Below are 25,522 nucleotides of genomic sequence, written 5' to 3'. Positions count from 1 at the left end.
TGTCCGCAATTGAAAACCCTCAATTGCGGATCATTTGCGGACTTACGTTACGGCCGTGTAAGACCAGCTTTAGAGAAAGGTTGTCCAACTATCTTATGCGTGTGGGAACCTCCTTACTGTTCTTAACAGATGTTGGAGGAAAGAAGGTCTGTATATGTTGAATTTCAATGCCCAATCCTGTTGTTCTCAGGTGAGATTAGCTACTGCTAGAAGTGTCAGGCAGTTTATCCCCTCCATACATTTAAAGGAGTCAGTAGGAACAGCTGTCAGCTAGGTGCATGTACTGTCAATAGCGTTTTAGTAGAAGACTGTTTAATGCCTACACATCAGGGTATGTTGAACTGTATAATACATCATGTATGCAGACCTTGACTTGTCATCTATTTTCCCAGGTTGTCTTCTCTGATCATGGCTGTTTAGGTGAACTCAATCATTGTCTACAGACCATGCAGAGTCTGGATGACAGACTCAGGTCACACGCTGCTCCTACAACATTCACCACTTTAATTACTGAATGCACTAAAAAGAAGGAAGAGCTTAATAAGAAGGCTGCTGATATTCATCTTACTCTACAGTCTATTCTGGAGAAAAAGAAAATTGGCAAAAGAATGTAAGTATAATGTTTCAGTGACTCGTATAAATGGCTCTAAAGACCACGGAATACACTAGTATTAAATGGCACATGGTAGCTGGGTGATCCTACAGTTTTCCAGACCATAAAAGTCCATTAACTACATCTGTAAATACACCATACTGCACTCATGTTGGTATATGTCTCTAGAGACTTGTCCATTATCACTCATTGATAGTAAGAGTCTGCGGACTATGTTGGGGGTGGTCATGGTAGATTACTACACAGAAGTAGAAGCTTGGTACATTGAGTGACCATTGTTCCTAGCTGGTATGTGTAAGCTCATAGTTATTGCATACTGTTATATAGATCTTAATTTTCTCTGCTGAGTAATGTATACTGTTACTGTATGCAGATGTATAGATGGTCACTAAATTGTACTACTCCTCATTATTTGCAGTGATACATCAGTTAAAAAGAAAGTCAAGCCAAACCTCAACAAAACTAATGGAACCCAGGAGGTAATGAATAAAGACAGCAGATATATTGCTCTGAAGCTACATGGCATCAGTGTCATTGATATTTGTCCATGGATGATCTTTCTCATTCTAGTCTGTTTATGATATAGGTATGTGAAATGGATGATGTTTTGAAAGCAACAAATATGGCTGAAGACAATGAACCAACGAGTTCATCCTTAGAGATGGTGCTACAGAGGTAACTCAGTAGTATGTCTATTCTGTTTATATACAGTATTAAAGGGATTTTCCAGGACTTATCAATTCATGGCTTATCCTTAGAATCAATTGAAGATCAAGGGGAGTCCCTCAAGGGATGTAACTAGCAAGGACCGGGCCCATAGCATTCTTTTAACTTGGGCCCCCCACCCCCACACAGCAGAGCTCCCCCTTTCCTGGCCCCCACACAGTATAATGCTCCATTTATGCACATTATAATATCCCAGCGGCCCCTCCACATAGTATAATATCCTATAGTAGCCCTCCATATAGTATAATGTCCGATAGCAGCCCCTGTACACAGTATAGTTTCCCATGGCAGCACCTGTACACAGTATAATGTCCCATAGTGGCCCCTCCACACAGTCCTTCATACATAATAGATGGTCGGCTGGTCCTGCTAAATTCCATGGGATAGGATGATATTAATCGTAGGTGCATGGACATCTTAACTTTTTATTTGGGAATTACATGATTTGCATGCCATAACACTAATACCTGTTATATTATAGAAATGCTAATATGGGTTTGTCCTCTTTCATGTTCCCCTCAGATATGATAATGAGAAAAGTCATCTAGAATCGATAATGCAAAGTGCCAGAGAAAAACTGGTAGCCGAAAGTCCAAAGGAAGTCCAGGATGTGAAGGACCTTCAGTGTAAACTTCATGAACTGCAGGTGAAATATAAGGGTCAATATGACTTCGCAGTCTTAAGTGCTTCACACTATTGGGCGATAATCTCATCATCCGTTTTTTAATTGTATTTATTAATTATTGTTCGTTCTTCTGTAATTTACCATTTCTGCAAAACTGCATGGCCAGTAACACGTTAACAAGTAATGCGTTTTTCCCTCAGCAATTTTTGGCTACGGCTCACTACGTGGGGCCCCTAAACTATAAAGTGCTCTGGAATATGTTGGCGCTATATTAATAAAGATTAATATTATTAATCTTACTTGTCATGGGACAAATAAAAATGTGGCAAATTTACTCATGTATTCAGCCATATATCATAAGGAAGGGCCAGTGATATACACTGTTCTCGGGGTGGTAATAATGGCTGCTAACTGGAACTTGCATCCTAGATTTTACTGGAAGAAGCTAACAGAAGCTGGATGGAGTTTGAAGCCACATCACAAAAAGTAGAGGTACTCCTTCAAGGGACTGAAAAGAAGAAAGTTTCTGAGATTAGATATGGACTGCAGTATTCATTGTCGATTGTTTCGGAGGAAATTAAAAGCAGGTTAGTAAAATAATTCCATAAAAAAGTCAAAAAGAAAAAAATAAGCAGAGACACATACACTCAGACATATTGCTGTAGCCAATAGTAAGTTTTTTATCTGAGCCCAGAGTTTCACACCAGTACTGTTCAGTACTACTGTATATTGTCTTCCATGATGCTCTGAGTAAGAGAGAATTACCAATCAGAATCTCCTGTGTTTGCGTTACTTGCCTTAAATTCTGTCACAAGAATATAACAGTATACAATGCTGATCTTGACATCAATAATTTAAATTTGACAGACATGATAAGTCAGTGAGAAAAAAGCCATGATACTAGTGTGAACACAGCCTTGCACAACAATAAGGGCTAGTTCACACAGAGTCTTTTGGCAGCGGATTTTCCGCCTCAAAATCCGCTGCCAAAAACGGCTCCCATTGAATTCAATGGGAGCTGCTCGCTTCTTTTTTACGCTAGCTAGTAGCGGACAAAAAAGTGACATGCCCCTTCTTCCCACGGATTCCGCGTCTAACTCAGCCACGGCGCGATACTCCCTCCCGATTAGGCCCATTCATTCGGGCCTAATCCAGAGCAGAATGCCGTGTGAACATACCCTAAGTCATATTAAGAAAAAAAAATGTGAGTCTAACCTTACCTTGAGTTATATGTAAAGTGACAAAAAAGAAGACGACTTTTTATATCAGGCATCAGAGTATGTTTACACACAGAAGACTCTTTCTAAAAACATCTGAATTAGCTTCTTTTGGTGATATATGCAGTAGGAGATACAATACATTGTGTGCATTGCTTAGTACTATTATTGTGAATGTAATTGAGTGTGTTTGATGTTTCAGAATTCAAGCTCTTAGCATTACAATAAATGTCCTATTACCCATTGAAGAAGAAGTGTCTCTTTTATGTGAATCGAGCGGACAGACTCCAGTCCATGGAGTAGAAAAATTTACAATTTCTAACATTGGTTCCATTTGTCAGGATCTGCAAGTAAGTAGTTGTATATGTCAATGCATGGCGCATCTTAAGAAATGCCACCCAACACATTCATATCATTGGGATTCAGTAGCAGATTTATTCGCTAGAGGAAATTAAAATAGGGTCATGATCGATTTTCTGACAGTTTCCGCATTGCAAAGGTCATTGAAATAAATGGGAAGTGAAAAAAATACTTTACGGTTTTTCTTACCATTTATTTCAATGGGCTTTGCAAGGCTGAATCTGTGTTAAGTTAGATCATAATGCTTTTATTCCTTGTATTGGAAAAATTGTCTAGAGGAAAATCTGAAATTCCCAATTGAAATGAATGGGGGAGTTGGGAGGACCTTTGGAGGTGGATTCAACTTCAAAAATCCGCCTGCAAGAAACTCAGTGTGAACATAAACATAGATAGGCGTGGACCTTGGCACATATTTTGATGGATAGTTAGAATGTGTTCAGGGATTCCCTCTCTACAGCCCCTTCTACATTAGTAGGAAAGAGGGCAGGGGATCTTCGATCGGTTAGGAGATTGGCTGTACCAACCTTTACTGTAAGTGACCCCATTCTGGGCATCTCTTATACAGTGTTTATGGTGCTGATTTTTGTTCTTGTTGTTAGATATATTATTATGTCTTTTATTCTTCACTGTTACAAATGTTTAGGGTTATAAATAAAACCTTATCACTAGAGAAAGCCCCCCCTCATAACTTCATTGGTTATGTTATATGGGTAAAAACAGCTCCCTATATACAAAACTATTGTAGTGTATAGCAAATACTCTCCATGGTTCTCGTAACCATATGGGACCCTCTCTATACTTCGCTGTAATGTGACTATGAATGTGTGCTTTGAGTCCTTTCTTCACTGATTTTATTATGCACATAGAAATACCATCACCTGAAGTTAATAGTATAGTATAGAATAAATACCTAATACAGTAATAATCAATTATTCCTGCATGTTTTATCCATAGCTTTCAATATTTGCACTGCAAGAAAATGGTAGTGATCTGTAAAGATTTGCTGCGGCAAAAACCATCTTAGTTCATGTTCTTTTTAATGCTTTTAAAGAAATATGCCGCTGTGTCCATTTTGTATGTCCCCCTTATAATGCTATATTCTGTTTTGTTTATATAGGATGTGCAGAGTACGGTCAAGGATCAGATTCAACAGTGTCATAATCTGGAATCCACTACCGAGGTTGTCGATCCGACAAGTCCAGTAGACATACAAGCTGTTCAGTCCATTGTGCATCAGTACAAAATTCAATTGGAAACAACACATGAGATAATGGAAGAACGACAGGTTCTCGTGAAAGAACTGGAGGAATTCCTGCTGTCCCTTGCTACCACTAAGAAAGCCATTCAGGATGAAGCTGCGGTGTATGGAAATGACAGAAGAACTCTTCTTCATAAGAAGAAGAACCTTGAGAAACTACAACAGAAAGTTTACAAATTGAGACAAGATGCCGAAAAGCTGGATAAACGTTTAGAACCAGCAGAGATCTTCCTGGAAGACCCGTTACATGGAGAACCGACATCGTGCCAGAAAATGCTTGATGGATTCTTTGAAAAGATAGAAATTGTAGAACAATCTATTTTGCTGGAGTTACAAAATTTAGAAAGCCGACCGGCATCTGAGCTACAACCATTAAATGGAACAGTAAATGATTCCCTGCAACCAGAGATGGAGCGGTTCACAGTGTCAAAGTTACACACAGTTTTGCAGGAGATGAAGGTATTGCTATTACTGTATATAATTTACAGTGAATATTTTCTAAAAGACTCTGTCATGCCAAGTTTTTTTCCATGGCCCACACCGTGGCATTTATATCACGTATGGCACCAAGCTTAAGCAGATTTCCCTTCGACAAAACCATTGTGCATTTCAGGTGGTCTTCACAGAGAGGCTTTACTGTATTATTATAGAGATATGTAATCCTATACAGTAGTCAAAGTGTAGTAGTGTACGCTAGTGCATCACAGTGACAAAAAAAGCTCCCATATATGTGAAACCTCTGCTGGTTCAGTGGGTTCATTCTTGTGCAGAGCATGCTCTGCTTGACTTCACGCAAAGGGTTGTCTGTTCATTAAACATTTGACACGTATTAAAAACTAAATCTCTCAGAATGTAGAGCAAGAGAAACATAAGAGAGCAGCCAAAGATGTTCATATATAAGAACCTATTCCATTAGCATGAATATTGTGAATGCAGCAATGGGTTATAAAACAATCACAACACCATTAGCATAGTCTTTTCAAATTACTAAAAATCTTCTAGATGTAAGCTGCAGAAAAATACTGATGAATAAATCAAAAAAATATGCCAGGTAATAAGTATGAGTTGTGTTATGCTTAAATCTGAAACACCATAGAACAATGGCCTAGATTACACGAGGAGATGTTTGAGTTTTGGTTCTTATGCTTAAATCTGGCCGTACAGATTACGTAGGATAGGTATGAAAACATTTTGGGCCAGAAAACCCCTTTGAGGCTAAGGCCCTACATTGCAGGGCACAGCTAGAAACACTGTGGGAAAAAACGCAACAGAAATGCATTGCGTCTTTTCCACAGCATTTTTCATTGCATTCTTCTCTGCGGATTTTCTTCCCTTATTAAACCTATAAAATCAGGTTTTCCGCAGAATTATCTTTTCTGCAATGTGTGGATGAGATTTGCCACAATGTTATTCACTTTGCCGGTATTGTGAAATGCAGTGTTTTTTCCACCGCAATTCCGCAGCAGGAAAATGTATAGTTTCCACAACATGTGGCTTTAGCCAAAGGACAAGGACCTACATTGTGGAAAAGCAGCTTTATTGTTGCAGATTTTATTGCATTTTTTCAAGCCAAGTCAGGAGTGGCTGCAAATGGAGTGGGAAATATATAGTAAGCTATAATACTTTTCCCTTCTTTTTAGTCTAGTCTTGACTTTGGCTCGAATAAATGCAACAAAATCTGCAATAAAAAGAAAACAAAAACATCTTTTCTGCAGCATAGAGCCTTAGCCTAAATAAGTTAAAATAGAAAAAATTTATGATTAATTTTTATTCATTTATTTTTGCACATGGATATGACACATATATACATTCAGGAAACAAAGAAAATGTTTATGTGACTGATTGCCCTAACCCACAAGGATACACAAACAACTACAGCCAACCGGTGGCCAAAAAAAATCTAAATCAACCAATTTTGATGGCGACCAACTTTAGTTGGTCAACTGTATGGAACAAACATTGGCAGGTCTACATTCAAACAATTCACCAACCACTCAAGATCTGCCACTTCATAGTCTAAAATCTTATGTATATAGCCAACTTAATTCATGGTTTCAGCCTGAGCTACATGGCATAGGGATTCTCTCTTTGTTCTTTGATTCCTTGTGTCATGCACCATCTCCTCCCATGCACTAGGCATAACAATATATTCAATTTGCCAAGAATTTTCCTTAAGTACACAGTTAACACCCGGTTAGAGAAATTCAGGAGTGTCCAGCAATAGAGTTAGATTTTGATAAACTCTGACTTAGTGGCGCCATGTTCACCCACATGACCTACATAGTGACTCACTCATGTTTCGAGCACATGTCTGTGCTGCTGAGCAAATGTGGCCACAACACTGGACACATCAGATCAATCAAAAAATTACCAAGAGATACCATAACAATATTTATTCCTGGGACAATGCCTTTAACATAGAAATGAGCTAGAATATCAATGTACGAAATAGGCATTAATTTTCTGCTTTTTCTTCCAGAACATCCAGGACACATTTGACATCGAAATCCAGAATCTGGACAATTTGGACACCTCATCCACTGAACCAGTCTCAACCTACAAGACTGAGCTTCAAGCAACAAATGAAGAAGTGAAAGAAAGAGAGACAACTCTTAAATCTCTGGGAGTATTTCTGGCTACTCTTAAAGCAACAAAAATGTCAATTGAAGCTGGATTCCCAGTACCTGGTATGGATAGGACCACCCTTCAGGAGAAGCAGCTGAACCTCGAGTCTTTAGAAAAGGACATCTACCTTCTGGGTCAAGAAGCTGAGAAGCTGGATGACTGTATGCAAGATACTGGGATTCTTCTTGAAGATCCAGAAAACGGTGGAGAAACTTCATGCAAGAAAATGATAAGTGGTTTCTTTGAGAAGTTAGAGAGTGCTCAGCAAGCTATCCAGAGAGAGTTGCAGAACCTTCAAGAGCCAGAGACCTTTGATCATTTGAGCAAGCAAATGAAAAACTTTTGCAAAAATATGGAAGATATTCAGGATCAAATTGATAAAGTTGGCTTACAAGATCCAACCATTCATGCTGTACAGCAGAGGTTTGTAATACATGCATTCAACAACATGTATCCTAAGTGTTACCATGCCTGATCCTACATGCCTCTGACCTCATGTGTCAGGGTACACTTCGCACTTCATACACATAAGAGAATTGTCCAGTTTTACTAAATTAAGCAGGTTTTCCCAACTTGGCAGTTAGGTGTGTGGGAACATCAAGGGGTGGTTCAGAAAGAGAAATTTGACAGTAAGGCTGGGTTCATACAGGGTTTTTCGGGCCGGATTTTGACACGGAATCCACGTCAGAATCCGGCTCAAGAAATCGCCTCCTATTGAAATCAATGGCAGCCGGTTATTTCCTTTTTCCACGAGCGGTTTGTTCCAGGACTGCATTCTAACGTGAGATGTTCCATGAAGAAAGTGCAACATTGACACAAGGCATGACATTAATAGTGTTGCTATTACATCCACCTATAAAGGGGTTGTCCAAGAGTTGATATTGATGGATTGTCCATAGGATGGGTCATCAATATCAGATCTTCAGGATCAGACATATGGTACCTCCACCTACCAGCTACTTTGGTTGTCAGCTCTACACAGTGTAGGTAATCAGAAGGGGCAACTCCATACACAGAGCAATGCTGACTGCTTCCGGCTATACACTGCACAGGTCCGATGGCAATTGCTGCTGATGGTTGGGGGTTCCAGTTGTTGGACCTCCACCAATCTTATACTGATGACCAATCAGAATTATTTATTGTATTAGTATTATTTTCAATAATTTTTATTAAAATTTTACTTTAGAATTAAGGCCTTGATAATATTGGAGAAAAGGTTGGAGACATTTCAACAAGAAAAGAATTTCATTTCTGATACATTTCAAGAGTTTCTTCAAACTTCGCAAAGAAAAGATTTACCTGGTTATGAAGAGTGTGAGGAATTGTGGGAAGACACAAAGCAGCACCTTGTTCACAGGTAAGGGCTGTCACGTACATCAGTCACAGTGTGTTTCTATCATTGTGTTATTACTTCTACAGTACATTTTGAGGCTTTGTATTTTTGTTTTTATATCATGTTCTCAATTATTTTTTTATAATATTTTTATTGAATTTTCATATAACAGTACAAAATATAATGGGTATAGATTGCTGAGGGAATTACAATCAGAAAGTATAACAAAGTGAAACATATTAAACACATGGATAGAATATCAAAGAATAATGAGACATACATACGATGGGAACCATATGAGTATAATCATGTGGCTCAATTTAGAGAAAATTTGCTTTTGTTTCAGCAAAGAACAATGTGAAGTGATAATTGAACTTCTTCGCAAGTTCCAGCATTACAGGACAACACTGACGTCTTTGATCCAGAAAGCAGAGGCTACAATTTCTCATCAGTCATCCTACATTGGGAAAGACAATCTTCACAAAATGATGATGAAGGTAGTATGTGTACATTGTGGACATAAGATCGACCAGTTGGTGTAGTCACTTATAAGCCACATCAAGGATACACAAACTTCTTTATTGATGTAGCTTAACCATAGATGAATATAGTTCTGCAGTGTTAAAGGCATAAAAACAATGCGTAGTAAAAAAAAAAAAAAAAGTCCCTAATGAGGCATATGGACAGGGGTTGTCCCGATTGGAAACTCCTTTAGTATTGTAGACATTAAAAAGCAACCCTCTTGCAGCCATTGGAAGTATTAGCACCAGGGCAGTGGCCACTATAAAGTTCCAAAAGAAGCTGAATTTTGCCAAGTCAGAAAGTCTAAGTACATGTCCTAAGTATCATGAAGTTTCTTACATAAAATACAGTGGGGCAAAAAAGTATTTAGTCAGTCACCAATAGTGCAAGTTCCACCACTTAAAAAGATGAGAGGCGTCTGTAATTTACATCATAGGTAGACCTCAACTATGAGAGACAAAATGAGAAAACAAATCCAGAAAATCACATTGTCTGATTTTGTAAGAATTTATTTGCAAATTATGGTGGAAAATAAGTATTTGGTCAGTAACAAAATTTCATCTCAATACTTTGTTATATATCCTTTGTTGGCAATGACAGAGGTCAAATGTTTTCTGTAAGTCTTCACAAGGTTGGCACACACTGTTGTTGGTATGTTGGCCCATTCCTCCATGCAGATCTCCTCTAGAGCAGTGATGTTTTGGGGCTGTCGCTTGGCAACACGGACTTTCAACTCCCTCCAAAGGTTTTCTATAGGGTTGAGATCTGGAGACTGGCTAGGCCACTCCAGGACCTTGAAATGCTTCTTACAAAGCCACTCCTTCGTTGCCCTGGCGGTGTGCTTTGGATCATTGTCATGTTGAAAGACCCAGCCACGTTTCATCTTCAATGCCCTTGCTGATGGAAGGAGGTTTGCACTCAAAATCTCACGATACATAGCCCCATTCATTCTTTCATGTACCCGGATCAGTCGTCCTGGCCCCTTTGCAGAGAAACAGCCCCAAAGCATGATGTTTCCACCCCCATGCTTTACAGTAGGTATGGTGTTTGATGGATGCAACTCAGTATTCTTTTTCCAGTTCCAGTTTGGTTTCATCAGACCATAGGACATTCTCCCAATACTCTTCTGGATCATCCAAATGCTCTCTAGCAAACTTCAGATGGGCCCGGACATGTACTGGCTTAAGCAGTGGGACACGTCTGGCACTGCAGGATCTGAGTCCCTGGCGGCGTAGTGTGTTACTGATGGTAGGCTTTGTTACATTGGTCCCAGCTCTCTGCAGTTCATTCACTAGGTCCCCCGCGTTGTTCTGGGATTTTTGCTCAACGTTCTTGTGATCATTTTGACCCCACGGGGTGAGATTTTGCGTGGAGCCCCAGATGGAGGGAGATTATCAGTGGTCTTGTATGCCTTCCATTTTCTAATTATTACTCCCACAGTTGATTTCTTCAATCCAAGCTGGTTGCCTATTGCAGATTCAGTCTTCTCAGCCTGGTGCAGGGCTACAATTTTGTTTCTGGTGTCCTTTGACAGCTCTTTGGTCTTCACCATAGTGGAGTTTGGAGTCTGACTGTTTGAGGGTGTGCACAGGTGTCTTTTTATACTGATAACAAGTTTAAACAGGTGCCATTACTACAGGTAATGAGTGGAGAAAAGAGGAGTCTCTTAAAGAAGAAGTTACAGGTCTGTGAGAGCCAGAAATCTTGATTGTTTGTAGGTGATCAAATACTTATTTTCCACCATAATTTGCAAATAAATTCTTACAAAATCAGACAATGTGATTTTCTGGATTTGTTTTCTCATTTTGTCTCTCATAGTTGAGGTCTACCTATGATGTAAATTACAGACGCCTCTCATCTTTTTAAGTGGTGGAACTTGCACTATTGGTGACTGACTAAATACTTTTTCGCCCCACTGTATATATTTTTAAAAAAATAGTGTCAAAGCCTAAGGGGCTATGAAGATGCAGCCATGCCTAAAACCTTGTACCTAAAGGCCACAAGCATATTTAGAAGTAGTGACACCCAAGCCGCAGTTCCCGAAGGCGATGTCATATGTAGGTGGTGGCCCAGGAGATTCAAGCTGTGTCTCTGCTGAGAACAGGAGACATTACAAAGGGGTAGTGGAGAGAAGTCATAGTATGACATACACTTTGAGCCTAATACTGGCATCAAAAATAAACTTCAATGCTATTTTGTAGTTTATAGAAGTTAGTATGTTAAAGCCAAGAGAATTTTCTACCAAACTTCTACCTACAGCTAATTCCTCTGTATATGTAACAATTTTGTGCAACTTAATGACAAAATTAATAACAAGCCTACTACCCCATCCATTAACAACCGATAGTCCCAGTTCACCTCTCCATGGAGCATTCAGCTATAGCTGGGAGCTGAAAGCAATTGACCCTGACCTTCCTATAGACATGCATGCCTAGCGCTGCTAAACATACCCTTCTATAAAATAGTTAGCTGGCCAGAATCCATTTAATTCCTCCAATATGTGTTTTAGATGCTGATAAATTGTATTATCTCTACTCTTTCTAAAATCTAAATTTTGACACTAGGTGTCTCTGTGTCCTTAAAAAAGACTCGAGAGAGGCAGCAGATATTAAGTTGAAGTGCACACAGACATTTTACCCTGAATTGGATTTTTCAATATTCATCATCGCATTTTCAGGGGACTCTTTTGTCAAACCAATAATGTGTTCACATCTCACAAGCTCTTCTTCATTGCAGGTTCAAGAACTGAAACAAGAGATTGAGAATCACTCTGAAAATGTAGATGAGATAAGCAGCATCTGCAAAAAGCTGCAGTTTCACATCAGTAAAATAAAACGATTTGAGGATGCGCCATTCCAGGTGGAAGCCAACACGCTCATCGACAAGTGGTTAGATGTAGGTATTTTGTCATGAGAATTTTGTAGAGAATATTTATAAAATGTAAAAGGTGTCTACCACCTCTCCCAAGTATATTTCACTGCCACCACCATGTTACAGAGCGCTCAACGCTGATAAACATCAAACCTTTCGTATTTATGTTATTTTTATACCTCTTACCTATTTATACGCTTGCCCCAGAACATGAAATCTACACCGACTTCCCAGTTTCCATAGACATAATAGGTTTGTTGGCCCACAGTGGCCTAGCCCTTACTCCGACTAGGCTTGACTACACTTAGCCCACTTATTAACAGTGGCAAGAGCACGAATCATGTGGAGAGGAAAGTAGTGCTTGAAGTACTTTTCTCTCTGCATGACTCGTGAGGCCACAGCGCAGCAAACACAAGGACCTCATTATAGTCTATGGGGTCCATGTGCTTTCATTGCTCACTGCTTATTAATGCAATTGGTATCCCGTTTGGGGGGTCCCCATGTGGACTTCCCAAACGGAATACTGAACGCAGATGTGAACCATGCGTAATAAGTGATCCTGAAATCACTGGCTGGAGATAAGTTTTTATTAGTTTGTTCCATTAATGAATAGTACATGATAATTACAAAATAATTCCATATACTGTATATACATGCACTGTACATTTGTCCCCTTTACTATCAGGAGAAGTGTAAGCAGCGATGTTCTACAGTATTTCAGTTTATGTGAAAATGTGCAGGTGTTAGGCTATGTTCATATCTGCATGGAGAGCCGGACTATTAATCCAGCGGTTACCTACGGGCCCCATACATTTTAATGCGTTGCGCTGTTTTCATAATGAAAGCAATGAAGAGAATAGTCCTCCATTCAGACCATATCTGGTGGTTTCTGCAGTTGGAGACTCCAGCACAGATGTGAACTTAGCCTTAGGCTAGTGCCAGTGCTGTTCACATTTCACCTTCTGAGTTTCTGTTCATCTCTGTGGAATTTCCTTGTAGATATGTGAGAAACTTGACGGCTATAATGAAAATATAAAAAGTGCTGTCTGTTTGTGGAACAAAGTTCTTCAACTCTCACAAGAGATGGAACCGTGGATAGAAGAAAAGCTCAGGTTCTTGGAAAGCGCAAACTTCACGAGTGATGATGTCCAATTGTTACGTGTAAGTATTTCATTGTGTGACTGATATGTCATTTTCACTTTTTTATATTTATTTCCTCTCTGTCTTCTATCAGGTTACCTGCTTTTAAAACTTTGACAGCTTTTGATTTTCTGGCAGTATTTGTGGCCTTAATACATTTTGTAATATACTTTATTAGCATACTGTATTTTTGATCCTTTCTGCATTTTTTTCCACTCTCTCCCTTGCTTCTGTATTGAGCAATGTCTCTGCCTCTCATTGAATGTTACTGTGTATGGAGTACGGGCTGCGTGATATGTAGAGAAAATCAGGATAGGGAGGGTCACTTCAAACAATCAGATATTAAACAATGTACAAACTTGCTTTTGGTGTCATATCAAAGAGGAGATCCTAAGGTGCTATCGAAATGATTTCTATAGCTATTACTGGTTGAAAACACAGTCAGGTTTAGGATATTTATAAGTAGCTTCATAATATATATTATATAAAAATCCTAAGAATCTCAATCCCAACTGTGTTTGTAACTAGTGATATCTCTATCTTAAATAGCAATGTAAGCTAAGAGAATCTCCTCTTTCATACGACTCCAAAAGCAAGTTTGTACATTTTATAATGTCCAAGGTATACCTGTTTGAAGTGAATTCGCCTCCTCATTTTCTCTACATGTTAAACAGCCCCACACTCCATACACAGTAACATTCAGTGAGAGGCAGGAACATTACTCAGGGGGACATAAAAAGATGCAGAACGGAGACAAAATCTGTCAATAAAGTATATTACAAAATTGATTAATAACACAAATACTGACAGAAAATCAAAAGTTTTGGAAAGTTTATTTGTGTTTTAACAGATCTGATTATTTATAATCTGTTTCTCTAATTTAGTACTCTGAATGTGCTTCAACAAATGACCATATAGGTAAGGGGGCGTTCACACTATTGTACATGTAGGTTTTTGCTGTCCGCTTGAAAAGTCAGACATCTTTGGGAACGGACAGTTAAGGACACCCATGGACATTAAAAGAACTCACCCGATGTCTTTTTAAATGAAAAATGTCACGGGCACAGCTAGTGTCCGATGCTAATGTCCGCGCAAGATTTTACATGGTCATTAGCAGCGGACACTAGCTGTCGGACACCGGCGGTAGTGTAAACGCTCCCTAGCAAATAACTCAGGAGTCAGCAACCTGTGACCCTCCAAATGTAGTGATCTGTAGCCTGTCATGGGCATGTGGGGATTTGTAGTTTCACAATAGTTGTAGTGCCACAGGTTAGGGTTAATTCACATCAGTTTTTTGTAACCCATTTACCAGGTCCATTTAACACATCCACTAAAAACAGATGTTAGGGGAATGGCTTTGCAAAGGGATTCATGTTAACAAAAATGAAATAGTGACTGATTTATTTTTTTGCCATGTGAATAAACAAATGCAAAAACATGATGTGAATATACTCTTATATTTTAAGTGTGACTTAAAATTCCTGATGTTAAAATAAAGAAAGTTATGGTTATTCGGTTATTTTGTCTTACTTCAGACTGAGCTCCAAAATCAAGATAAAGTGTTAGAGGAAATCAGTAGGAAGTCATCGGATATAGAGAAGCTTTTACAGAGTGATGAACTTCCCTTCGAACTACAGGTAAAAAGAACAAAATAAAAAACTTGTGTCATGTGCCAGGAAATCATATTATGCAAGTTAAAGGGGTGGGAATCGAATCAAATTTACAACTCAGGTGGCTGTGTAAAAGTGAAGCTTCTGATACACTTCATTTTTACCCTGGCTTTTTTAAGCTGTAAAAAAATTACAGTATTGCTTGTGACATCTTTCACTTGTTTTCGATTTTGCTTTATTTTTTTGAGCACACATATAAAGAATTGTATAGGAAAAAAAAAATGAAAAGATGCCAACCTTGTTGTGTTTTGAAAAAGTAACAAGGATTTCAGGAAATTGAAAAAAAAAAGTGTATAAGGCTTTTTACAAATTACTATTGAATAACCCCTGGACACAACAAAAAAAGCCAGTTAGCTATACTCACCTCATGGGTTCTCTGCTGTTCCATGTCCAGCACTACCTCATCCCCTGCAACTCTGAACCTCCTGGGTGAGGGATGACATCTTGTTAAAGGGATATGTCACTGCTGCAGCCCGTCACTGCGAGAGTCTGCAGTAATGACAAGACCCTACATCAAGAGGTTATCTCTAGACCAGGAAGTAGAGAGCAACAGAGGGATGGAGCAACAGGGAATCCATGGGGTAAGCATTGCTATTTATACATTATTATATTATTCTACATTGTTTTATACAGCAGTCTAAACTGTTTTAAATATGATTTTATTTGCCCGGGAAAGCCTTTCTGTTCCTTGTTGCTTTGTGGTTGTATGCAGAGATACGGATTGGAGATTTGTATCTTTATACAGTATGGCTTAAAGGATCACTGATACACTGTGCATGATATAAGGGTTAATGAAAACTTCCCTGTGTCATGACATTGCATTGTTTTGTTCAGAGAGTTCCTTTAGTCCTAAATAATGATATTTTCTATGTATTTAGATTTCCATTTGAATTTAAGCTAGCTTTCTATACTTTACCATTCAGGTTGTAAAGACTTCTCTAGTGAATAAAATCTCTGTAATATCTACGATTTTGTCAAGAAAAACTGAAAATGAAGATATGTCATCACTGGCTGCAGCATCTGACTCGCCAGATGGTGGTTCAGTGGCCAAAGAATTGCCACAGATTACAGGGAAAGAGGTAAGTCCTACATGTGTATACAGTACATGGCCATACATGCATATTATATCCCTGTATTACTCTATATTAACATTCACTCGATCTACGGATAAACCATGACACTTCCACACAGAGCTGTATTTTTATCAGTATTGCATTCTCTGTATTTAGCTCTTCATAGTATATGGATAGTTTTAGTTTTGCCCAATCATTTGCAAAAACATTGGTAATACCCCTTTAATGTCAATGTTGTCTAATGCCTAAGTTTTCTACTTGTGTTACGTCAAAGGGTACATACCACCACCATACATACTGCATGTGTAGGAGATATTTCAATGCCCTTACATTGTTCTTTTAGTAGGATATGATCATAGCTTTGGGGGGTATAAAAATGTTTACAAGTTAGTCTTCCCTGCTATCACCCCCAAGGTGCCAAGGAGTTGACTTTAATATATTGTAATAGGACTACTGACCAAAGGCCCAAAGCAAGAATTATTAATATATAAGATGGACTTTAGGTTTTGAGATTCTTCTAAAAGCTTTGACCCAATATGGAACTAAGAAATACATTACCTACTTTTATATATATGTATTTTAGCTGCCTGTACATGCAGAGCCAGAAGCTCAAACTAAAGTGGAGAACTTTGGCATGGAGGTAGAGCCAGAAGCCGCACTAAAAGACAGACAGCAAAGTCCCACTACAACTTTGGTTGTAGAACCCAACAGGTAACAAAGTTGGACTTATGACTGATACACGTATACCTATATGTCTCATTTACGCTGAAGCTAATTGTGTTATATCACCTAGGGCTGGCATTCAGGAGGATTCACAGGAGGCACCACAAGGAGAAGAAAAATGTGAAGCCCTGAGGCTGAGACTGACAGAGTTACAGAAGAAACGGCAAAAACTTAGCCCGGACCTTCAACCTCGCCTACAAGACAATGTAAAACAGCTGGCCAGTTTCAGGGAACTTTTACAGGAAAGTCAGGACATGATGGGTGTATTGGAAGCTTCAATGTCTATGGAGTTATCTCCTACCTTATCTCCCAGTCTTGGACTTCATAGTCACTGGCTCGAAATCAAGCTTGAGCTGGAAACATTCATTATGGAATTGCAGGCAAGTATTTTTTTGCGTAGTGGTTGAAAGGTTAGCTAAATTTGTCTTTGACGTGGTTGTACCATGAACAATATGTATCCTATCCTGTGGATAGGTGATAAATAATTGGTATTATTACTGGGTGTCCAGGGGACTGTAGGATTATAGGTTGGACTGATGTCTTTATCCAACCTCATCTGCTATGTAACTATAATTGCTGAAACTTCCGTGATCATTAGAACGAAAGCCCCAGACCCCGTGTTTAAATGGAAAGATGTGCACATTTACACTTACAGTTACATAGTTAATACAGTTGAATAAAGACATATGCCTATTAAGTTCAACCAGGGAATGGGAAAGGGCATGACAGTCTATACATTTATATAACCATCAATGCTATTTTTCTATAAAAAGGCATCTAATCCTTTTTGAAGTTGTTAGCTGTTGCTTCTGCAATGAGCTCCTAGGATAGGCTATTCCACAGATTCACAGTCCTCAGTGACGAAGCTTGACGAAGATTGAACTGGAAGAGGCCATGTGGGATCATCAATCCATTCAAGTGGGGAATATAGGACTCTCTTTCTTAGGATTAGTGGAGAGCACAGTGATCATTCATGTGTCATCTATTCTAAGGATAGGTGATACATTTTGTTTATGGGTCAAGAGTTCTGCAGGACTTCAATATTAATGGTCATCTCATTGAAGGGCCTGCAGAGCATCCACAAGTACATGATGTAAGGCACTGTCCCTAGATGTATATTGAAGACCCTTTCAATCAGTAGATAAGTGGAGATCTGTGACTCATACCCCCACCAATAAAATATTCATGGCCTGCTCTAGGAATGGACCATAAATATTAAAGTTCTGGAATCTGCTTTTTTGAAGAGGTTATGCAGGATTACAAAACATGGCTGCTTTTGTCTTCTTTTCATCCATTGGCAATGCTACAGCTTAGTCCTGATAAAATGAATGGGTGTGAGCTATAACATGGCCATGTGATCAATGAATGTGATGAAGAAGAAAGCAGCCATGTTTTCTAATCCTGCACAACCTCTGTAATTCTGTTTTCGATACCATTTTTTCATGCTGTGTATATGGTTGAGTGGTTTTCCAGTCATTGTCAGTCAGGAAAGTCTTTTCAGGAATAGAAGCGAGAACCTTCAGTTTAGTCAGCCTCACAGCACAGTACATGGATATAGAACAGACATTACATTAGTGTATATTGGCTGTACATAAAATGTTATTAGATGACTGATACAAAATCCTGCTATTACATTATATATATTTATTGATGTAACATGTAGAATAGAAGAAAGCGAAGCGGCACTCATCTATCTCTAAAATTTCCTCTTTTCTTTATTTGTGGCTCATCACAGAACAAACATTGTGTATTAGAATGCCAAAGACACCAACAGTACGGGCCACGGCCGTTTCACATCTCCACGCTTCCTCTGGTCTCAAGTTATATAATTGTATATAGTTGTATATATTTATTTATGTGCTTACACATATAAGAGCTGTTTATTCTATTTAGATCTACTAATTTTATAAGGCTGAGGCCACAAATTGTAGCAAAACTGCCTTTTTTTGTTTCAGATTTTGTTGTGGTTTTTTGAGCCAAAACTAGGAGTGGATTTAGCAGGAAAGAGAAGTATAAGTGTTTCCTATGTGTTTCCCATTCCTTCCCTAAAGCCAATTTTGACTTTGGCCTAAAAAAATGCAGCAAAATCTGCACCAAAAGAACCTGCATTTCTGCAACGTGGGGCCTTAGCCTTAAGGAGTTTTCTGGTCTTCATCAATTGACAACCTTTCCATAGGATAGGTGATCAGTAGAAGATCAGTGGGGGTCCGACACCTAGGACCTCCATGGAGCAGCTTGAAGCTATAGCAGTGCTCTCTGAGGTCAGCTTTCATTTCATAGGCTATGTGACATCACATTTATCAGTCACGTGACCTGTTCCCAGCTCAGTCCCAGAATTCACTGTAGGGATGGCGAGGTAGGGGGCCACGGACAAAAAATTGCACTGGGGCTCACAAGACATTAGTTACTCCTCTGTACGTATATATATATATATATATATATACTGTATATATATATATGTGTATATATATGTGTGTGTATATATATATATATATATATATATATATACAGTGGGGCAAAAAAGTATTTAGTCAGTCACCAATAGTGCAAGTTCCACCACTTAAAAAGATGAGAGGCGTCTGTAATTTACATCATAGGTAGACCTCAACTATGAGAGACAAAATGAGAAAACAAATCCAGAAAATCACATTGTCTGATTTTGTAAGAATTTATTTGCAAATTATGGTGGAAAATAAGTATTTGGTCACCTACAAGCAATCAAGATTTCTGGCTCTCACAGACCTGTAACTTCTTCTTTAAGAGTCTCCTCTTTCCTCCACTCATTACCTGTAGTAATGGCACCTGTTTAAACTTTTATCACTATAAAAAGACACCTGTGCACACCCTCAAACAGTCAGACTCCAAACTCCACTATGGTGAAGACCAAAGAGCTGTCAAAGGACACCAGAAACAAAATTGTAGCCCTGCACCAGGCTGGGAAGACTGAATCTGCAATAGGCAACCAGCTTGGATTGAAGAAATCAACTGTGGGAGCAATAATTAGAAAATGGAAGACATACAAGACCACTGATAATCTCTCTCGCTCTGGGGCTCCACGCAAAATCTCACCCCGTGGGGTCAAAATGATCACAAGAACGGTGAGCAAAAATCCCAGAACAACGCGGGGGGACCTAGTGAATGAACTGCAGAGAGCTGGAACCAATGTAACAAAGCCTACCATCAGTAACACACTACGCCGCCAGGGACTCAGATCCTGCAGTGCCAGACGTGTCCCACTGCTTAAGCCAGTACATGTCCGGGCCCATCTGAAGTTTGCTAGAGAACATTTGGATGATCCAGAACAGTATTGGGAGAATGTCCTATGGTCTGATGAAACCAAACTGGAACTGTTTGGTAGAAACGCAACTTTACGTGTTTGGAGGAAAAAGAATACTGAGTTGCATCCATCAAACACCATACCTACTGTAAAGCATGGGGGTGGAAACATCATGCTTTGGGGCTGTTTCTCTGCAAAGGGGCCAGGACGACTGATCCGGGTACATGAAAGAATGAATGGGGCCATGTATCGTGAGATTTTGACTGCAAACCTCCTTCCATCAGCAAGGGCATTGAAGATGAAACGTGGCTGGATCTTTCAACATGACAATGATCCAAAGCACACCGCAAGGGCAACGAAGGAGTGGCTTTGTAAGAAGCATTTCAAGGTCCTGGAGTGGCCTAGCCAGTCTCCAGATCTCAACCCTATAGAAAACCTTTGGAGGGAGTTGAAAGTCCGTGTTGCCAAGCGACAGCCCCAAAACATCACTGCTCTAGAGGAGATCTGCATGGAGGAATGGGCCAACATACCAACAACAGTGTGTGCCAACCTTGTGAAGACTTACAGAAAACGTCTGACCTTTGTCATTGCCAACAAAGGATATATAACAAAGTATTGAGATGAAATTTTGTTACTGACCAAATACTTATTTTCCACCATAATTTGCAAATAAATTCTTACAAAATCAGACAATGTGATTTTCTGGATTTGTTTTCTCATTTTGTCTCTCATAGTTGAGGTCTACCTATGATGTAAATTACAGACGCCTCTCATCTTTTTAAGTGGTGGAACTTGCACTATTGGTGACTGACTAAATACTTTTTTGCCCCACTGTATATATATTATCTTGTCAGGGTCTGGGGTTGCTAGGTGGGGTGGCATGGACACAAAAGTCCAGTTTCTTTAGTCCAAAACAAAGGTAGAGTTTATTTTCACTCAAAATGGTAGTGCAGCAACAAAAGGAAACAATACAAAAATAAATCCCTGCCCGGGTAGTCTCTAACTAAACATAGAATAGGTTACCTCACCTAGAATAACAGAAATCCAAAAGCCAGTAGAATCATTCAGAACACAGCTCCAAAAATATGACCTCTCTGTTTGTTCTCTAGCCAAGCTCTGCCCAAGTCTGCTGCTGGAGCTGACTTCTTAAGCCTCCTTGACGAGGAGACTCTCTGCAGTCACTGAGTTGCTGCTGGAACATCCCCAAAAAATCCCCCCTAAAAATCCAGCCCAGTAACCAGAACTTTGAAATAACACTCAGCAGACAGAATTATCTGCTGAGAAATGTTCTTTCTGGAGTTTTCTCATCTCACCCACCTTAGTAGTCTGGGTGAGATATACACCCCCTCCATTACCCGGCCTATATATATATATATATATATATATATATATATATATATATATATATATATATATATTCAGAAAGCTGGGTGACAATCTATAGGGGATTTGTAATCATAATCTGCTGTATTATGATACTGTATTTTAAGGAATTGTTTATCTCCATTTACATGGAGACTTTATGTTCCCGAACAATTGTTCCTGAGGCAAGTATGCCATGGTTTGTTCAATCTGCACAACATCTTATTTTAGTTATGTAGCACACCAGGGGTCTGGGTTTTGTGGCTGTAATGTGGATACTAACATGACCTTGTGTCACATCCAGTCTTAAAGGGGTAGTTCAATGAGCATAACCATTATTACATTTGTAGATTATTAAAAATTAAATATTTTTTCAAATATAAGTAATTAAACATTTTCCAAAGTTTTAAAGATCTTCTCTAAATATCTTGTCATCACAAGTTGTTGTCTTGATTGGTTGCCAGTGGATACAACCATGAATGCAGAACCTTTCTAAGGTCAGTAAATCAATAATGATTTCCTTATTGTGGTCGGGATATCTTCCAATACATGTAGTGTCCCTGTCTGATGACTCTGCTCCAATAAGAAAATCATGGCTGGGTTCCTGACAAGTCCCAGACCATAGAAAGCGTCTGCATTTGTGGTCGTATCCATTGGTAACCGATCAAGACAACAGACTGTCATCACTAAGATGGTTAGAGGAAATCTTTAAAACGCTGCAGAATGTTTAACTACTTATATTTGCAAAAATATGTAACTTTTCACTATCTACAAGTACAGATATGATTATATTCATGGGAATACCCCTATAACAACAACCAAAAAACCAGGACCAGACAGAACTTTTCACAACTTGACATTACGACATGTCAAGATCTTCTATCTATTGTTGATGTTTTTACATTTTAGATAGAAATACCCTTTAAACAAGAGATCATTCTTTTGGGATTTTACTTGTGTCCCCCAGCTGGGTCTACATTAGAGGCATACGTAATCCTAGACACTATACAAGATCCATTCAGCTAATTATTCCTTCTTGTTATTTACAGGATACAATGCAGATTCTGGAAAGGCACCTTGAAGGACACCGGCAATATGAAAGTCTCTCCACTGCCCTGAATAACAAAATGACAAGTTTTTATGAAGAGCTTCTTAATTTTAGCCGCTCATCACGGGAAAACGCACCGTGCGATCTGAAGAGACAGAAATTACAGGTGCAATTGTCTGTGATAATACATTTCTCAATAGAACATTGCTCAATTAGGAAGGCTCCTGGATATATAACCTTTGAAATACACTTTATTCAGGGAGAAAATTGTCTTGAAACAGGGGTAGTTAATTCTTTTTGTATCAGAGTAGCCCTTTTGCAATGCAACTCGGGTCATTGCTCGTCAGGTAAAAAGCTTATAAGAAAGTCACAAAGGGAGAGTCTAATGTCTGATACTTGTGGAAAGAACATGGGAGCAGCCAATCTCTCCAAATTCTACCTCAAATGGAGCAGTTATCCTCTTCTGCTTTTCAGCTGGACCCTAACACATTAATGCCTGCCTCTTCTATGTAAATCGAAAATCCTCAGTAGTTCCTCTTTCATTGCCTTCTATCTTCACTTCCATTTCCTCGCCCTTCACTTATGGCTCTTTGTTTTTTTTCAGCATTTTACTCTTTATTCTGCGAGACTTTATACTCTAAGGATTCTCTTTGTTTTTGTACCAGTCATTTTTTTCTCTTTTTCTGTAGTTTTTTTTTTTTTTAATTACACAAAACTATACACTGGGCTTCACCATCTTATAGCTGAAGAAACTTGCAGGGAGTAAGATTACTTTTTGAAAACTTCCTGGAAATAATTGAACCTCTTGGGCCCCAATGATACATTGGCGACAGAGCTTCCTGTCCACCATGTGCCACTTATTAGTGTCTTCTAAGGCTCCATTCACACAGAGTAACGCCAGGCGTCATTTGTGTGTAATTTGTGTGTCTTTTACGGCCGTCATAAAACGTTTACATAGAGTTCTATAGGAAAAGACTTCCGTAATTTACGGCCGTCATTTACGGCCGTCATTGTAATGACGGCCGTAAATTACAGACGTCTTTTCCTATAGAACTCTATCTAAACGTTTTATGACGGCCGTAAAAGACACACAAATTACACACAAATGATGCCTGGCGTTACTCTGTGTGAATAGAGCCTAACATGGTATTTTGTTCCCAGCTGCGACATCTACACTGGCAGTTAATGGATATTCTTATCTCATAGATGATTGATATGCCATTACATTGTGGCTATCAGGGTCTGCCCCTTGGGACCCCCACTGATCCTGAGAAGAACGGGGCCTTAATGCTGATTCTTTCTGTAGCCCCTTCACTGTATTTTCCTGCAGAGTGGTGCTCCTGACCACACGGTTGTGCACAGAGGCGTAACTACCGCCATAGCAGCAGAGGCAGCTGCCACAGGGCCCGGGACATTAGGGGCCTGGTGACAGCCGCTACCACTGCTATCGAAAAGACCCCCAAGTATAATGATTGGCGGACCGGGAGAGGTAAGAAACATAAAAAACACAGTTACTTACCTCTCCACAATCCTGGCCAGGCCTCCTTCCTAGTTGTCTGACGTCTCTGACGTCACATGAACCCGGCCTGCATCCCGGGTCATGTGACGTCCGACGTCATTGAAGAAGGACGGCAGCGGAGGCCGACAGCGTAGGAGCCGGGGGACAGGTAAGAAACAGTAGTTTTTTATGTTTTTATTCCCCCGGGTCTCCGATTATTATACTCTGGGGTCTGAAAAGACCCCAGAGTATAATAATTGTTTATGAGTGTCCACAGTGGGACATAATACTGTGTGCAGGAGCCACTATGAGGGATAATACTGTGTGCAGGGGCCACTATTGGGGATAATACTGTTTGCAGGGGCCTCTAAGGGACATAATACTGTGTGCAGGGGCCACTATGGGGGATAATACTGTGTGAAGGGGCCACTATGGAGCATAATAGAATGCGCAGGAATGCGTAGGAGGCGGTCGGTCGAGGTCTTTGGCGTCAGTGTCAGTCGGGGGGCCATGTCAAAAGTTCGCCACGGGGCCCCGCCATCCCTAGTTACGCCACTGGTTGTGCAGCCAACCCTAGGACTCTGGCTAAGGTGCTGATTTGCAGGCAGAAACTACAAAACAGCATTTTCAGATCCCGATCAAGTATTTTATTGCATAGTTGTAGTGCCAACATATTTATTGCCAGTCACCGTCCCTAGTAGGGCCCACAATCTAAATTCCCTATCAGTATGTCTATGGGGTGTGGGAAGAAAAGGGAGTACCCAAAGGAAACCCATACAAACACAAGGAGAACATACAAACTCCTGCAGATGTCGTCCATGGGTGGATTCAAACCTAGCACTCCATCATCCTAGTGCTAACCCTGAGCCATCATGCTGCTCATTGATGCCCCTTAATAAAATTATACCATATTTTAACAAAAGAATACATTTTAGTGTAAATTTGATACTTTAGTTAAAGAAAAAACTGCCAAATTTTGGCACCACAAAGATAATTTACACATAATAAATGGGATAATGTAACCTTTTCTATAAATTATAAGCAGGGTGGGTGACATGAACAGAGGCTTCCCCAACTTGTTTCTTTCAGCACTCTCTGACAGAAAGACTTAAAGGGATTCTACCAGTAAAAACTTTTTTTTTCTTGTCTACATGTTGGAATAGCCTTGAGAAAGGCTATTCTTCTCCTACCTTTAGATGTCTTCTTCGACGCACTGTTCTGTTAAAATTCCGTTTTTCATCGGTATGCAAATGAGTTCTTTTGCAGCACTGGAGACGGGTCTCAGCGCTCAAATAGCCAGTGTTGTGAGAGAAACATCTCTGAAACATCCTCTTCATGCTTCTTCTTCCGGTGCTGGGGTCACACTTCTACGCCTGCGCAGTCGGCTCTGCCATCGGGCTGCAGGCAGAGCCGAATGCACATGCCGGCGGCCATGTTTTTGTGGCCGCTTAGGTGAGCTTGCGCAGTACGCTCTGTAGTCCATTGTACTACAGGAGCTGGAGAGAGTTCTCTTGCAGCATTGGGGACGCCCCCAGTGTTGTTTGAGTGCTGAGGCCCACCCCCAGTGCTGCAAGAGAACTC

The 25,522-nt window shown here is 39.7% G+C and overlaps 1 protein-coding gene across 2 annotated transcripts in view; it reads left to right on the top strand.

Annotated features, from left to right (window-relative positions):
* Nucleotides 1-25,522, top strand: part of SYNE2 (spectrin repeat containing nuclear envelope protein 2) — a 232,528-nt gene that overhangs the window by 70,717 nt on the left and 136,289 nt on the right. For both annotated transcript variants that reach the window (XM_075282716.1, XM_075282715.1), the window contains exons 24-40: nt 393-610; nt 1,032-1,092; nt 1,200-1,288; nt 1,862-1,985; nt 2,394-2,551; nt 3,384-3,531; nt 4,659-5,258; nt 7,279-7,847; nt 8,611-8,781; nt 9,104-9,254; nt 12,016-12,174; nt 13,150-13,311; nt 14,826-14,927; nt 15,884-16,039; nt 16,617-16,744; nt 16,827-17,136; nt 22,445-22,609. In XM_075282716.1, coding sequence (XP_075138817.1) covers nt 393-610; nt 1,032-1,092; nt 1,200-1,288; nt 1,862-1,985; nt 2,394-2,551; nt 3,384-3,531; nt 4,659-5,258; nt 7,279-7,847; nt 8,611-8,781; nt 9,104-9,254; nt 12,016-12,174; nt 13,150-13,311; nt 14,826-14,927; nt 15,884-16,039; nt 16,617-16,744; nt 16,827-17,136; nt 22,445-22,609 — 3,471 coding nt within the window. The remainder of the gene's footprint in view (nt 1-392; nt 611-1,031; nt 1,093-1,199; nt 1,289-1,861; nt 1,986-2,393; nt 2,552-3,383; nt 3,532-4,658; nt 5,259-7,278; nt 7,848-8,610; nt 8,782-9,103; nt 9,255-12,015; nt 12,175-13,149; nt 13,312-14,825; nt 14,928-15,883; nt 16,040-16,616; nt 16,745-16,826; nt 17,137-22,444; nt 22,610-25,522) is intronic.

Source organism: Leptodactylus fuscus, chromosome 7 (genome assembly GCF_031893055.1).
Source record: "Leptodactylus fuscus isolate aLepFus1 chromosome 7, aLepFus1.hap2, whole genome shotgun sequence".
NCBI classification, from domain to species: Eukaryota; Metazoa; Chordata; class Amphibia; order Anura; family Leptodactylidae; genus Leptodactylus; species Leptodactylus fuscus.
Note: the sequence above shows the minus strand (reverse complement) of the source record. Positions and strands in the feature narration are given on the sequence as shown.